Source organism: Microtus pennsylvanicus, chromosome 1, assembly GCF_037038515.1.
Source record: "Microtus pennsylvanicus isolate mMicPen1 chromosome 1, mMicPen1.hap1, whole genome shotgun sequence".
In the NCBI taxonomy this organism is placed as follows: domain Eukaryota; kingdom Metazoa; phylum Chordata; class Mammalia; order Rodentia; family Cricetidae; genus Microtus; species Microtus pennsylvanicus.
Genome location: NC_134579.1, coordinates 91,037,777 through 91,053,240, shown reverse-complemented (window position 1 = coordinate 91,053,240; position 15,464 = coordinate 91,037,777). Strand labels below are relative to the sequence as shown.

General features: G+C 40.5%; 1 protein-coding gene across 1 annotated transcript in view; it reads right to left on the bottom strand.

The window, feature by feature from the left end:
* The window catches only part of LOC142849917 (cytochrome P450 3A11-like), a 31,934-nt gene extending 19,913 nt beyond the window's left edge, over positions 1-12,021 (bottom strand). Inside the window, exons 1-4 of the mRNA XM_075972781.1 lie at positions 11,831-12,021; positions 10,765-10,858; positions 8,542-8,594; positions 114-213 (exon numbers count right to left, since the gene is read on the bottom strand). Of these exons, the coding sequence (XP_075828896.1) occupies positions 114-213; positions 8,542-8,594; positions 10,765-10,858; positions 11,831-11,901 (318 nt within the window). The 5' untranslated portion in view covers positions 11,902-12,021. The remainder of the gene's footprint in view (positions 1-113; positions 214-8,541; positions 8,595-10,764; positions 10,859-11,830) is intronic.
* Positions 12,022-15,464: the final 3,443 nt, after the last annotated feature.

Genomic DNA, 15,464 nt, shown 5'->3' with positions numbered 1-15,464 from the left:
GCGGCGGCAGGCCCAGGCACGATAGAACCTCTGTCAACAGACATACATATATACATATAAATGAAAATAGGAAAAACAAGTCTTTAGATTTTTTAAATTAAAAAGTTACCTACCCGTCGGTTTGTGAACACAGAATAGCATTCCTTCACTAGTACATTTTTGATCATCTCTGTGTCCGTGATAGCTAACACAGGTATTCGACCTTCATGCAACCTGGGCGAGGAAAACAGCTGATTAACCCAAGCTAGGTTATAAAGTGGGAGCCCAAATCCTCACTTTGATTCCAATGTTACATGACCCGCACTCTGGTTAAACAACAAGTTGTCACACTAATTCCAAGTCCAGCTTAGGAAGTCTGACCACAGATCCATGGAGTCTTTGTAAAGTGACAGGTGATGTCATTGAAGACACAACGAGTCACTTAAAGACAAAACAGTTTGTAGTGGGAATCTCGTAGAATCATTTTATCTTGGGTAAACATTAGGATGAAAAAGTTGTTTCTCACTGTATGTGTGATAATGGCAGAATATATTAGTTTCTTGTTCAAGGCTCCAAGACCTTGAGGAAATCATAGTCAGAAATAGTGATTGTTTTCTATGACTTATATTTGTTTTCTCTATGGGATTTCCATCCATTGCATGTCTTCTGTCACAGTACTATCCAGGCACGCGTGGAAGGCTTGAATTATTGGCTGCTGCAACAATGCACAACAGGCACTGGAATTGCAGGGGTGTGATTATTTCTTTCAGAGAACATATAGAATAGATCAAAGCAGCTTTGGCATGAGGAACTTGTTGTACCCCAAACAAAACTTTGTGTAGAATCAATAAATAAATTTCTGAAATGAGATTTGAGGTTTAGTTCACAAAAACAGTTTCTCCCTGTTGCGAGTGAGCCTAAAATTAAATGCTGGAATTTCTTTCCTCTGAACATCCCACACAACAGGAAGCACCAGACATTTGGTGCCCAGTGTCATGGGTTCAGAGATGAGAGAGGTCTCGATACTCCAGGACTGGTGATAGAGGATGCTCAGAGCATGCGGTTCTTCAGGATAGGATCAGGACTTGGGGATTTCACCATTTCAGGATCAGTAATATGCTGGTGACTTAGTGTTTGTTAAAAGGAAATGGAGTGAATGTGAGAGAAAAACAGCTTACAGAACTGTTGGTAATAGTTACCAGACATTGTTATTGGTTTCATGCAACTCCCTTCAATAAAAACTTGGGGTATGGAAGCCAGTGTTGAGAACCTAACGAGCTCATGTGAGAGAAGAGCCTATACATCCTAGAGAGGAGTCAAGATTTGCTCTTGATCTCAAATGCTCTGCATCCACTGCAGAGTGAGGAATCACAGAAATGTCCATTTGAATTTGAACAGAAAAGTAAAAAGGAAAACATCCAGGCTAGCAATTGTCAGTCAGCAGAGGAGAATGTTTCCTCACAGGAAGACAGGAATGTTGTTTCAGAGAAAGAAGAAAGTGGGGAGGGTCAAGGTTATGGAATTGAGACACTGAAAGTAACAATTAATAAATGGGACCTTTTGAAACTGAGAAGCTTCTGTAAGGCAAAGGACATGGACAAAAAGACAAAATGGTAGCCTAAAAAATGAGGAAAGATCTTTACCAACCCCACATTGGACAGAGGACTGATTTCCAAAACTCATAAAGAACTCAAGAATCTAGATATCAAATACTGAATAATCTAATTGAAAACTGGTGTATGGATCTAAAGATAATATTCCCAACAGAAGAATCTAAAATAACTGAAGATACTTTAAGATTTTTTATCATCCTTAGTCATCACGAAAAATGCAAATCAAAACAACTCTGAGATACCATCTTATCCCTGTCAGAATAGCTAAGATCTCAAATTCGGTTGACAGCTTATACTGGAGAGGATGTAAGTGGAAACTCCTCCATTGCTGGTGGGAATGCAAACTCATGCAGCCACTTTTGAAATCAGTATGGCAGTTTCTCAGAAAATTCAGCATCAACCTACCTCAAGACCTTACCATACCACCCTTAGTCATATACCCAATGGATGCACAATCATACCATAAGGGTATTTGCTCTACTATGTTCATAGCAGCATTATTTATAATAGCCAGAACCTGGAAACATCCTAGAGGCCCCTCAACTGAAGAGTGGATAAAGAAAATGTGGTACATTTACACAGTGAAGAACTACTCAGCAGTAAAAAACAATGATATTTTGAAATTTTCAGACATATAGATGAACTAGAAAAAAGTGTCCTGAGTTAGTTAACACAGATACAGAAAGAGAAACATGATATGTAGTCACTTAGAAGGGGATATTAGACATAAAGCAAAGGATAAATAAGTTCCTTTCCTCAGCCCAGAGAAGCTAGGTTAAAAGGAGGATTCTAAGAGGGACACACGTGTAGGACACAAGGAAGGAGAAATAGTGAAGATCTAATTGGTGAACTGAGAGGGGATATTAGGGAGGGATCGAGGATAGGAACATGAGGGATCGAGATAGCCAAGTTGGGGGAGGGACAGAGAAGGAGAGTAATAAAAGAGTACTGTGATAGAGGGAGTCAATATGGGTTTAGAGAAAAGCCTGTTGCTAGGGAAACTCCTAGGAACACACAAGGATGACCCCAGCTAAGACTCCTAGCAATAGTGGAGAGGATGCCTGAACTGGCCTTGCCCTGTAAGAAGATGAGTGATCTCCCTAAGACCTATCATAATATCTACATCCAGTAACTGATGGAAGAAGATGCAGTGATTCACAGCTAAGTACTGGGCTGAGTTCCTGGAGTTCAGTTGAAAGAGGGAGGAGAGATCATATGAGCAAGAATGGTCAAGATCATCATGAGGAAAACCACGGAGACAGCCAACTTGTGCTAGCAGTAGTTCGCTGACTCTCGACTGACATTTGGGAAACTTTCATGGGACCAAACTAGGCCATCTGAAAGTGGGTGACAGTTATGTGGCTTGCTCTGTTTGGGGTTACCCTAGCAGTGGGACCAGAACTTATCCTGTGTTTATGATCTGGTTTTTTAGATCCCATTACCAATGGTGGATTATCTTTCCCAGGAAGACTCAAGGGCGAGGGACTTGGTCCAGTCTCAACTTGGTATCCCAGATTTTGTTAATTCCCTAAGGGAGGTCTTTTCTCCTCTGAGGGGAGAATGGAGGCTCAGATGGGGGCATCTTGGGAGATGGGAGAAGGAAATTGATGGGAAACTGGGGTTGGAGTGTAAAATGATTTTTTTAAAAATTAAATTATAAAGAGAAAAGAAAAAATAAAAATAACAGAGATTCCTCTTCTCTTCTTTCTTTAGATGACACAATCTTAGAGATTCAAAAGATTGAAACACTAGGTGCACAGATGCAAAAATTAAAGATGCAAATAGACAAACTCCAGAGACAAAGAATAAGAGAAATTAAAGGAGAAAACTTCCCAGGAGAAAAAAAGGAAAGGAGAAGAAACTTGAAAAGAAAATTTCCCAGTAAATAAGGGTAGTGTTTAATTAAAAGGCTTTTCCCTATAGAAGAAGGGAAAGTATATAATCAAGGCCTACAAATAAGGAGGCTTAAGAGATGAATAATGAAGGGAGGGAAAATCTTCTTTCCTGTGCATAGAGGAATTGCAAAGGCCATATCCAATAGAAAAAAGAATTCAGATCTGCTGGAACCCAGAGCTCTCTGGCTGTGTGATGCCTGTCAGTGCTTACTGCAAGGGCCAGGAAGTGCAGAGAGACAACATCTGAATTCCAGAGAATGATGGGTGGGCTCTGCTGCTGCAGCCTGAGCTAGCACAGTTGGCTCAGAACATAGAATTTTCTTGTTTAATTTTAGTTTAAATTTTTTATTTTGCTTTTTCCTCGGAGAGGGAATAACTCAATATGAAATGTTCCTTCATGGGAAATGTTTTTTCTTCTGATAGTGGAAATAACTCATTATCAAGTATCCATTCATGGGAGAAAACAATTGAACCAGCTTAACTTGTAGTACAGAAAACAGTTGTAATCATGGTATGAAGTACTAAGCCAATGCTGTTTAAATTTCCAGATGTATTAATCATTCATTATATAGAGGCTGTTCTCTTCTCTTGATCATCTGATTAATGCTTAAATGAATGTTCAATTTTTATAGTAAATGACTTAAAGAAAAATTTATAATTTTGAGCTATATTACTGGGTATAATCTTGTCTAGTTATCACTAGTGGGTTTTTGATTCTGCTCTTTACATTGCATTCAAGATACTCTTGGTTAAATTCTATAAAATGTAGTACCTGAAGCAGAGCAGCTTTTTAGTTTCTTAACTAATATGGCTGTGGAGGTGAAGCTCATGGAAATAATATCTTACTGAAAAAGAGCCTACAAAAACTATTTTTCCACTACATAAAATGCAGGTAAATTGTCCTACCCTGTTAATAATTGGCAGTCCAATTTAACATGTTTCTTGGGATCTACAAAAAGGATCATCTTTTTAAGATTTATAAAAAATACTCCATGGTTATTGCATTAAGTTAACTCTTAAAATCAGATAGAGAATTTTTAAAAATGCTTTTATACATGACTTTCTAAAAAGGACAAAGAATATGTTCATATACAAGTTACACATATTCCTCAAAATGATTGTACCCACTCTGAGTTATACAGCCCAAATTCATATTCCTACAATTTCAGCACCCACTCATGAATTATGCTAGACATGAGATAAATTTTTAAAATTCATATTGAAAAAAATGTCAATAAAAACATAGGTTATTTAGATTGTACAGAAACAAGACAAGGCAGAAACTTTCTAAATAAATTTTGATTAGGGGCCAATGCTGGATTCCCAACTGCTCTGCCTTTAAAATCGTTCACTAATAAGCCTACATGGGTGGAGCAGTGGCCCTTAATGAAAATAAATTACAGGCACTTGAGCAAGCAGGACAAAACAGTCAGATGTTAAACACATGAAAAACCTACAAATACTTGTCATTCTCCTCTATTTGTAATAAAATAAATCTTAAAAATTGTGGTGATGACTTATTTAAAAAGCTGTAAACCAAGTAATTCAACCTATGGGTCCATTATAGTCTAGAATTCCATTATTTTCTTAATTGCCTTAAGCTTGGGTTAGAATAGTTGTTAATTTAAAAGACTGATTTTTTTTGCTATTCCTTTGCAGCAACTAGATAAAGAAAATAATATGCTTTTACAGTTCCTACTTATAATAATGCCCAGCCTGATATAAATGGAGTTGGGAGGTGGTGGTGCACACCTTTAATCCCAGCACTTGTGAGGCAGAGGCAGGTATATTTCTGTATGTTTGAGGCCAGCCTGGTCTGCAAGAGCTAGTTCCATAACAGGCTCCAAAGCTACAGAAAAACCATGTCTTGAAAAAGAAACAAAACAAAAAAGGGTATAAGTGGAAAGTACTTCCCTAGGAAATGTTAAGCAGTCCAACTTTATGTCCATTTTTAAAAATAAACCACAGTGCAGGGAACCCTGATTGCTTTTTGCGCTGACAAGGGAGGGGGACTTGATTGGGGAAGGGGAAGGAAATGGGAGGCAGTGGCGGGGAAGAGACAGAAATCTTTAATAAATAAATAAATTAAAAAAAATAAACCATTAGAAGTAGTTCATCAACAATGTCCTTAATCCATTGTTTATTATTCTGTTGAAGGATCATTGATCACAGTGTGAACCCCGAGATTGTATTAAATAAAATCAACCTTTGGTCAAGAGTCAGAGCCAACAGATAGTTGACAGGAAGTAGTCAAGGAGAGTTATAGTGAGTCTGGCCAACAGATAAATGCACAGGAAATAGTAAGGGGGGGACACTTTCATTATGGTGGTCCTCTTTCTTTTGGGACAGAGAAAGCAGTGTTCCCTCTCTGAGACTGCAGCTGAGGTGAATGGTCAGCTGGCTGCTTCTCTGTCTTTTTGAGCTAGCAGGTTTTCACCAAAGAATCTGACTTGTGAGTATTTATTGGTAAAATTATCAGACTCAGATTTAGTTTAAAAAGAGCATCATTATACGGATAATGTCTTAATAGCTACCTCAGATGTCAATATCCTTGAAAAGGTGTTTACTGAGCTACCATAGATTTTCCCTCAATGGACATTGGAAATTACTCCTGAAAAGTTCTAAGAGGAAGCTCTCTTAATTATTTAGGTTTAAATTAAGTAAACAGAGAAACTAGCCACAAAAACAAGATTTGAAAAGATTAATAACAGATGCCTAATGAGTTTGAAAAATTTATTGAGAGGTATTAATTGGTTTTACCCTACAATTAGACTGCCTACTCCAGAATTAAGTAGTTTATCTCTAATTTTACAAAGTGACTTAGATTTTAACAGTCCCAGATATTTCACAACTGAAGCAGAAAAGGAGTTGGCCTAAGTAGAAGAGAAATTGCAAGATATCTATATAGATCAATTAGATCTCACACATTGAGTGTATTTTATTAATTTTACCTTCTACTCATTCCTCTACCGGACTCATTATGCCAAGGGAAAACATTGTTTTAGAATGTATATCATAAACAGAATGAAAATTTAAAAACCTCTACAGAAGAATTTTCTAAATTAAATATAAAAGGAAGAATAAGATCCATTGTCAGAAACGGATCCAGCTGAGATTGCAGTATGTTATACAAATGTTGAAATAATGCAATGATGGGTAATCCATGATGACTGACAGAGCCTGTAGCAATTATTTAGGTGAAAACAGCAACAGATACCCCCAAAGTAAATAACTTCAATTTACAAAAAGAATTGAATGGATTCTTCCCCATTTAGTAAATCTACTTCTGCAGCTCTTACATTTTATACTGATGCTGGTTCTCCAGCACGAAAGAAGTAAAGTATTCCAAAGTCTATATACTTCAGTCAAAAAATCAGAATCATATGCTTTTCTAAAGATTTTATTAGAGTTTGATAGGTCAGTCTCTTAATATAATTCCTGATTTTCAATATTCAAGATTAGTTGTATTTTATATAACAACTGTTCAACTTGTTCATAATTATTCAGAATTTACTCTGTTTTTTATACAATTGCATATCAGGATGGTAATTATCCATTTTTTATCATTCCTATTGTTTTATACAGGATTGACTGGACCATAAGCAAAAGGATGAAGAAATTGATAAAATATTAATAGAAATTATTTTATAATCCTCAGAATTTTATAAAACATTATGTTACTAGTAAAGTTCTAAAGTAAAAATTTATATTACCAGGTGATAAGCTAAAGAAAGTATAAAAATTATCCTACTTGTTTTTGGTATAGTTCAATTCCTTTACCTATAAGAATTAATCCTAAGGATAATCAAAGAAATGAAATTTGGAAAATGTAGATATTTCACTTAACAGAATTTGTAAAAATAAAATATATACATCATACTATTGATACATACTCAGGATTTCAATGAGTATCTGCCTAAGTTCTGAAAGGGCTGATTCTGTAATTACTCCTTTATTAGAAACAATGGCTATAAAGGGAAAATTAATGCAAATTAAACATAAGCACCTGCTTACATTTTCAGTAAAATAAAACATCTTGTGTAATTAGAGCTAAACACAATACGGGGATAGCACATAAACCTGGACAAACAATTGTTGGAAGCTCTAATCACACTTTAAAAGACATGTCATTTAGGTGCCACTTCTGAAAGTCTTTATTTTTAGAGCAAGGCCAATGGTTTGGATGCCAGTGAGTTGTTGACGCCATTGCAAGCTCACCTATGATGACTCCAGTCCAGAAACTCTCTGAAAGAATATTAAGAAGAACTCATAGGATGATTGGATTGATGGTTGCTGTGGTATGGAAATTATTGTATTGACTGTAACTGTTGTCATGCCTGGACTAGCATGAGGTAATTGAGACTGCTGAATTGATTGAAGTGTGGCATAAACATGCTGCAGAACTTTGGACTTAGCAAAATAAAATAGATAGCAAGGTAGTCAATGAAATAGATGCTTTGAGACAAGTTGTAATTCTTTTTGTCATTGTAGATCATGCTGGCCTCGAACTCACAGAAATCTGCCTGCCTCTGCCTCCTAAATGCTTGGATTAAAGGCATATGCCACCATTGCCCGGCTCATTTTGGTTTTTAAATACATTGAATCTCCAAAGTCAGTTCAACAAGACAGTACACAATGATATACACTTCTATCAAAAGTCTGGCAGCAGATGGTGATGGTGCATGCCTGTAATTCCAGAACTCAGGAGCCAGAGGCAGGTGGATCTCTGTGAGTTTGAGATCAGTTTGGTCTACAGAGTGACTTCCAGGACAGCCAGGACTGTTACACAGAGAACCCTGTCTCAAAAACATAATAAAACAAAATAACAAAAACACGAAGTCCAGAGTCCATGGAACATCAAAGCCTTTCAAAAAGCCACAATATACAATGTTCTCAAGATAATTAGTCCTGTGACCCATGGCTCTTCACGACACATGGCATCACCTTTAAAACAGTGGGGCCATTACTACAATTCTGGGCTGGCGTTGTCCTGCACAAGTAGAGTACATCCCCCTAAAAAGAGTCAACTCCATGGGACTTTCCAGAATACTCACCTCCACATTTTTCCATATTTTTTATAGCACATAGCATCAAATTTCCATACACCCTGGAATGAAAAATAGCATGAAATCCGTTATTGTCCTGTATGTACCAACCCTTCTGTAGCCAGGGAACCAAACCCTCAAATCCCATGAAATAAAGTTTACTGTTTCTGACAGAGAAAAGTTCTTCAGTAACGTTTAGTGGCACCAGCAAGATGGCTCGGTGGAGAAGGCGGAGTGACAGTGCAGGACACCTGACCCCTTCCTGTGGACTCTGCATGCACAGCCATAGTCATACACATGTGCACAGCAGCAGATACACACATAGTAATAATAATAATCTTAATAAGAATAATGAAATTGTTTTTGCAGAATTTGCAATCAAAATATAGAACGTCTACAAGAAAATCTGAGCTGATGGCAGTGTGAGCTTTGCCTCTCACCCTCAGAACGTGAGCTTGGGAATGTCTTCTGTGGACTGACCATAGGCCAGGTGTCAAAGCAGGTTCATCACAAATGATCCACATAGACTAAAATGTGGCACATGACATGCTTATTACTGAAGTTTCTAACTCCAGTTGTTTTGTCGAATCTTCCTTAACCCAGTGGTTTTGCCTTCAGTATCTTTAAATGAAAATACAAAGCACATTGCGTAGTGCAGTATGTGAGGTGACCATCCTGTCTCAGGTTACACACTTGCTGCCTGCTCACACTCTCTCACAGGCTGCTGCCTTTAAAGGAAGAGAAGGTAGGTCCACGTCCATGTTAAATCACTTGCTGGCATGTCTAAATCCCTGGATCCCATTCTCAGCACCACAAAACAGAAACATTACAGAAAAGCTGTCTTTAGGGCTGGAGATGTGACGTTGCAATTTGAGCACTTGCTGATCTTCCCGAGGGTACAAGTTCTGTCCACAGAACTCACACCCAACACCTCACAACCATCTGTTTCTCTGGCACCAGGGATTCCTATGCCCTCTTTTGGCCTCTGTATGTACTGTACTTATGTGCATAAACCCACATTGATATATATAAAATCTTCTTTCTAAAAGAAACATTCACTAACCTGGACCCCAATTTTACAGAAAGAGACAAAAACAAAATACGCTAAACTCAAGAACCACCACCATGTCGTGAATAGTAAATGGTGAGTCTAGAGCTATAGAAGTTGTTTCAGGGGTTCAATAATTACGCAGAGAACCCAAGTACACAAATTGTCCCCCAAAGGTGTGTATTTATGTCTCTGACAACTTGATGCTTCAGAAATATTCAGCAAAGGAGAAAATGATGCCCATGAGTTGGATACAAAGAGAATTTTATTTAGTTCATACAGGTTGATGTCCTAGAAGCTGGAAACCCACTCTAGATTTTCTTCAAATAAATAGAGAAGTGCCTTCCTGGAACCTGCCCTAGGTAAGAAATAATTTCTTTTACTGCTCACAAAGTCTGAGCTCCTGAATATCAAGATTAAATGGGTTGGAGATCTTTGCATTTCACCAAAGAAAAACCTGAGGCTCAATAATCTGACATCAGGGCCAGTGAGATGGCTCGATGAGAAGGCACTAGCCACCAACCCTGACAACCTGAGATTCATCCCTAGGACTCAGATGGTGGAAAGAGAAAACTGACTCCCACAAATTGTCCCTTGACCTACAAATGCATGCAGTGTTACATACACACTCACCCCAAAATTAATAAGTATGGGGGAAGTTGACAATGGGAGCTGTGGAAATGGTTCAGTGGGAAGAGCACACCATAAAAACCAGAGTTTGAATCCCCAATATCTGCATAAATGACAACCAGGGTTAAAGTCCTCCAGTATCCCCACTTGCAGGAGGACAAGACAAGGGATCCCTGGAGCAAGCTGAGTAGCTAAACTAGTCAAGTCAGAGAGAACTAGGTTTGTGAGAGACCCTGCCTCAAAGTATAAAGTGAAGAGCAATCAAGAAGACATCCAGTACCAACCTGTGGTCTCTACATGCACACAATAACCATGCATAGGTCCCTGCACGCATATGGGCACTCATGTACCTGCAAGTACAGGCATACACACTATAAACACACACACAAACATTTGATAGTCTTAAGTTGGCAATAGAGCCCTAAAGAATCACTGAACATTCTCTAGTACTATGAGAATACACAGTATGAGGGCCTGAAATCACACTATCATTTCCTATCAAGGAGCATTTAACAAAACTAAACCATTTTTGTCCATCAAGAATCAACAATTACCTCATAGTAATTCATCAGAGTTCCTAAAAATGGCAGAGGTTTGGGTCCAGGAATTCCCTGTTTCTTAAAAACATCATGGTTACGGGTCCCGTATCTATAGAGAGAAACAGAAAGTCTTGTGACCACACAGGTAGCAGAGAGGAGATAAACATGACCAAAGCCAAATCATGAAACATACCAACAACTTGGCTTTCCCTTCAGTTCCCAGAGCTTAGGTGCCGGGTGAGGTCCAGTGTGCATGGCAGCCCATGGTTTGTATATGCTCCTACTGAGTTCTGGGTGCTCCAGGTGTAACCTGAAAGTCACTCAGGTCATACCAAGAGTAAATCTGATCAGAAAGCCCCTTCACCTCAGCAAGAGGGAGTTGAAAGTGTGTATGTGTGCACAGCAGATCTGCATAACATAAACATGAACTTTAATAGTTAGTGTCACTTGGGCTTTAGTACAGTGATAGAGTGCTTGACTAGCACATATAGGCTCTGGTTTGAGACCTCTTTCTGCCTAAAATAAAAATGCAAAATGAACACAATTATTTCATCTCAGGCCTTCAAGATGACTGCACAGGGAAAGGGATTGACTTCCAAGTTTGACAACCTTAGTCTGACCCACAGGATCCTCATAATAGGAAAGATAAGACTCCGCAAAGTTTTCTTGTAACACAAACACACACACCCAAATACACAGACACACACCCACACACACACACACACAGACACACACACACACCTGTCTCACGTGCTTCTTCTATTCCCATTAAATAAAATCATGCAATTTCAAAGTTTTTTACAAGAGTTAATTTTAACTTCCGTTATCACGTTTCATAATTGTATTCTGGTGCCTGTGGAAGGCATTACGTCTCCTGGAACAGTAGTTACAGATGATGTGAGCCAGCAGGATTCTAGCCTGGGTCAAATAGAAGAGCAATCATTGCTCTTAACCACTGAGCCATCTCTCCAGTCCCTGCTTTCCTTGTCACTTTTGACCTTGCACTCAATACCAGAATACAGGTCTGAATACAGCCCCAAACCGAGGACAAGGTGGAAGAGGAACTTTGGTGGTGACTCACCGGTATAGGAGCACCAGGCTGATTACCAGGAGGACCCAGGTTTCCAGGGAGAGAATTGAAGTCAGGTCCATCGTTGCTTGGTGTCAGCAATGAGCCCTCTGTGTTCTCCCTCCAGCTGTGTGTTACCTTTTTCAAGGCTTCTCTTCCACTAATGGTGCTGAAGTGTGCCAGGCCTGGAATGTTTATACTCTGGGAAGATGTGGTCCAGGTGTGCATGGCCGGGACTTTGGTCTCTTGGATAGATCATGAAGTTCATCACAGCCTATTTTGACCTTCTGTGAGTTAACATTCTGTGTGTAGTCAATACACAGTGTTGTCATTTCAGGAATACCAAAGGTTATTTTTTAATCAAAAATTCAAGCAAATTTATTGGTGTGAAATGCCCTTTCACCAAGGATGGCTTATGTCAAAAACACATGAAATAAAGTCAAAATTGTTCTATCAGTGTACAGATCTTTACAGAATGTCTTTCTCCTTCCCTGTAAGATACTTCATTATTTTTTCAGAACTCAACTTAGAAAAAAAAATAGTCTCTTTGAATCTGCCCTCACCTGTGCCCCTAAGAAATAAAACCACTTCTCCTGAGGTATGTCTCCTTCACATGCATCTCCTTCCCTCCAGCCCAGCACCAAGGGTCTTCCCGTACAGCACCCTTACTAGATTGTGAGAATATTCTGAGTAGCAGTGGTCATTCTGACCTGTCAACTTAAGTTGGGTGAGGTGCTGGGTTGAGAAGGTTCCAATTATGTGTTAAAATGTCTTTGATTAGTTTCTAGTAAATGTTAGGAGACCCTTTTTTTGATTGAGGATAATGTTCTAAAACTCACTGACTGTGTAGCTCGTTTAACCACATAGAACCACATGTAAAGCAGTGGAAATTATACTGTAAATGGATAAATCATGCAGTGTACGAACATGTGTGTATTCATATTCTGATGAATTGCTTAAATCTTATGTATTTCTTAAAAGTTTTATTTTTATTTGAGACCAGCAATGTTTGTTTGTTTGAGAAAAAGAAAATCCAGGAGTAGTGGTAAGAATCAGCTGGGAGAGTGACAGCTCTGCAGTCACAAAGCAATGACTCCATCCCCAGCACCACGTAATTGTTGGTGCACTCAGTAATCCCAAAACTGAGGGAGTAGAGGCAGGGGGATCACAAGTTCAAAGAGGAAATTCAAAGCTACATAAGGAGTTTGAATCCCGCCTGGGGCATATGAGACCCTGTCTTGGGGAACAAAAACCACCAACAAAACCAAATTCTTCGACTCCTTCAATATACCAAAATTCATTACCTGCTGCTCCATGCTAGTGGTCATTATGAGATGATAAAGACCTTACCACTTCCTGCTGAACTGTTTGTAATGATTGGTGCACCCACACACTGAGACAATGGGGATGTTCTATCGGGAACTCACCAAGGCCAGCTGGCCTGGGTCTGAAAAAGCATGGGATAAATCCGGACTAGCTGAACATAGAGGACAATGAGGAATACTGAGAACTCAAGAACAATCGCAGTGGGTTTTTGATCCTACTGCACGTACTGGCTTTGGGGGAGCCTAGGCAGTTTGGATACTCACCTTAGGAGACCTGGATAGAGGTGGGCGGTCCTTGGGCTTCCCACAGGTCAGGGAACCCTGATTGCTCTTCGAGCAGATGAGGGAGGGTGACTTGATCGGGGGAGGGGGAGGGAAATGGGAGGCGGTTGCGGGGAGGAGGCAGAAATCCTTAATAAATAAATAAATTAAAAAAAAAAGAGACAAGCCAAGCCAACTCCCTTCCTGCTTGTAGCCTCAGAGCCCCACTTTCTCTTCTTCCTGTCCCCTCTCTTGGAGAGGCAGCCTCTCTCTCCCCCTTTTTCCTTCCCCTCCATAATCCACCTAATAAATGTCTAACTTTACTCTGTATGGTATGTTTATCTGTCTCTCTTGCCCAACTGCTGCAGTCACATGGAGACCTGCCACGTGGTCTCTAGTGCCATCCTTGCTTGGGACTGGACGCTTTTGGGACCCCAGAGGCTTGCAGGAAACCCATCTGCATGGTGTGCCTGTCTGTCTGCCTGCTGGGAGCCGATTTGAATAGCTGCCATTACAAGATGGCATTTGGCCCCAGCCTCGCTTGATAGATAACTCCATATTAGGGTTACAGATCTTCCACTGGAAAACAGGGTGAGTTGTTGTGATCTAGCTGCCCACACTTCCCCTGACCGGCAGGGCAACATCCTGGTCTGTAATTGACAAGGATGCTCCCCTGCTTTCTTTCCTGCCGGTGGGTCTCCAGAACAAAGTATCAAAAGTTGCTAGGCAGACTCCCTATATAAGCAGCTATAGTTCAGAGCCCCTTGCCCCTTGCTTTCTGCTCTCCCTACAACCAAGAGGCTCCAATAAAGCGTGATTTGAGAAGAATCCTCGTCTGGTGGCTGTTCCTTCCTGCTGGTCAGGGAGCTCGCCGCAACTGGTGCTGAAGCCCGGGACGCTGGGACAAGCTTTGGTACCGAGTGAGGGGCCAAATAGGATTCAGAACTCGACACGCGGAGCGGCGACGTCGGTGAGTCTCCCAAGTATGATGATTGCTGGGGTTACACCTGAGGTACTTTGCTTGATCTTTGTGGCCCTCATCATTCTCGTTTTTCTGTGCTGCTTTTGGTTGCACTGGGAAAGGAGGAGGGCACTGCAAGCACACCAGGACAGCCTATCAGAGTCTGATTTAAAAGGGGGGGACTTAGGCAGGTCTAGACTGAAAAGAATAAACATAAAAAAGGATAGTAAAAAGGAAAAGGATAAAAGGATAAAAGGTATACCAAAAAAAGAAACTCAAGAGAACCCTAAACGGAAAGAAGGGGATGAAAAGGAAAAGAACCGGCTTTACCTAGTCTCCACAGAGTTCGCTGACTTAAATTTGTCGGGCGATGAACTCAGCTCACAGGAAGAGGGGGAGCTAGAAGAGGAGGCTGCTAAGAATGAGAAAGAAAGGTATGAGCGGGATTATCACCGTCCCCCAGCCTATAACCCACCCGGTGCTCGTGCGCAGATGGAGGGTGTGTCCTGCCCCTCGGCACCGCCATTAGGTGCACAAGCGGCTGAACCAGGAAAGGGTTGCCATTATATCAGCCAGAGCACTTGGGCACGCTTGGCCTCAGCATACCTGGTGATGGAGGATTCTGTCACCCATCATGGGTGGTATGAGCCAGTGCCATATAAACAATTATTACTCATGTTCTGGAGTTTGGCCGCATCAAGTACCTCCATGTTTCAGTGGACACCTACTCGGGTGTCATTTTTGCCACCCCCTTGGCGGGGGAAAAATCTATTCATGTGAAAACCCATTGCTTGGAGGCCTGGGCGGCATGGGGAAAACCTGTCCGTTTAAAGACAGACAATGGCCCTGCCTACTCTTCCAAGGGTTTTCGTGCCTTTTGTGCACAACTCCAGGTTGAGCACGCTTTTGGTCTGCCTTACAACCCCCAAGGCCAGGGGATAGTGGAAAGAGCCAATCGCAGCCTCAAGGAGCTCTTACAAAAACAAAGAGGGGGAATGGCTGAGACCGCCTCCCCCAGGAATAGGATTGCTATGGCCCCTTTTACTCTTTAATTTTTTGATAATGCACGACAAAGGTCATACGGCAGCCGACCGACACG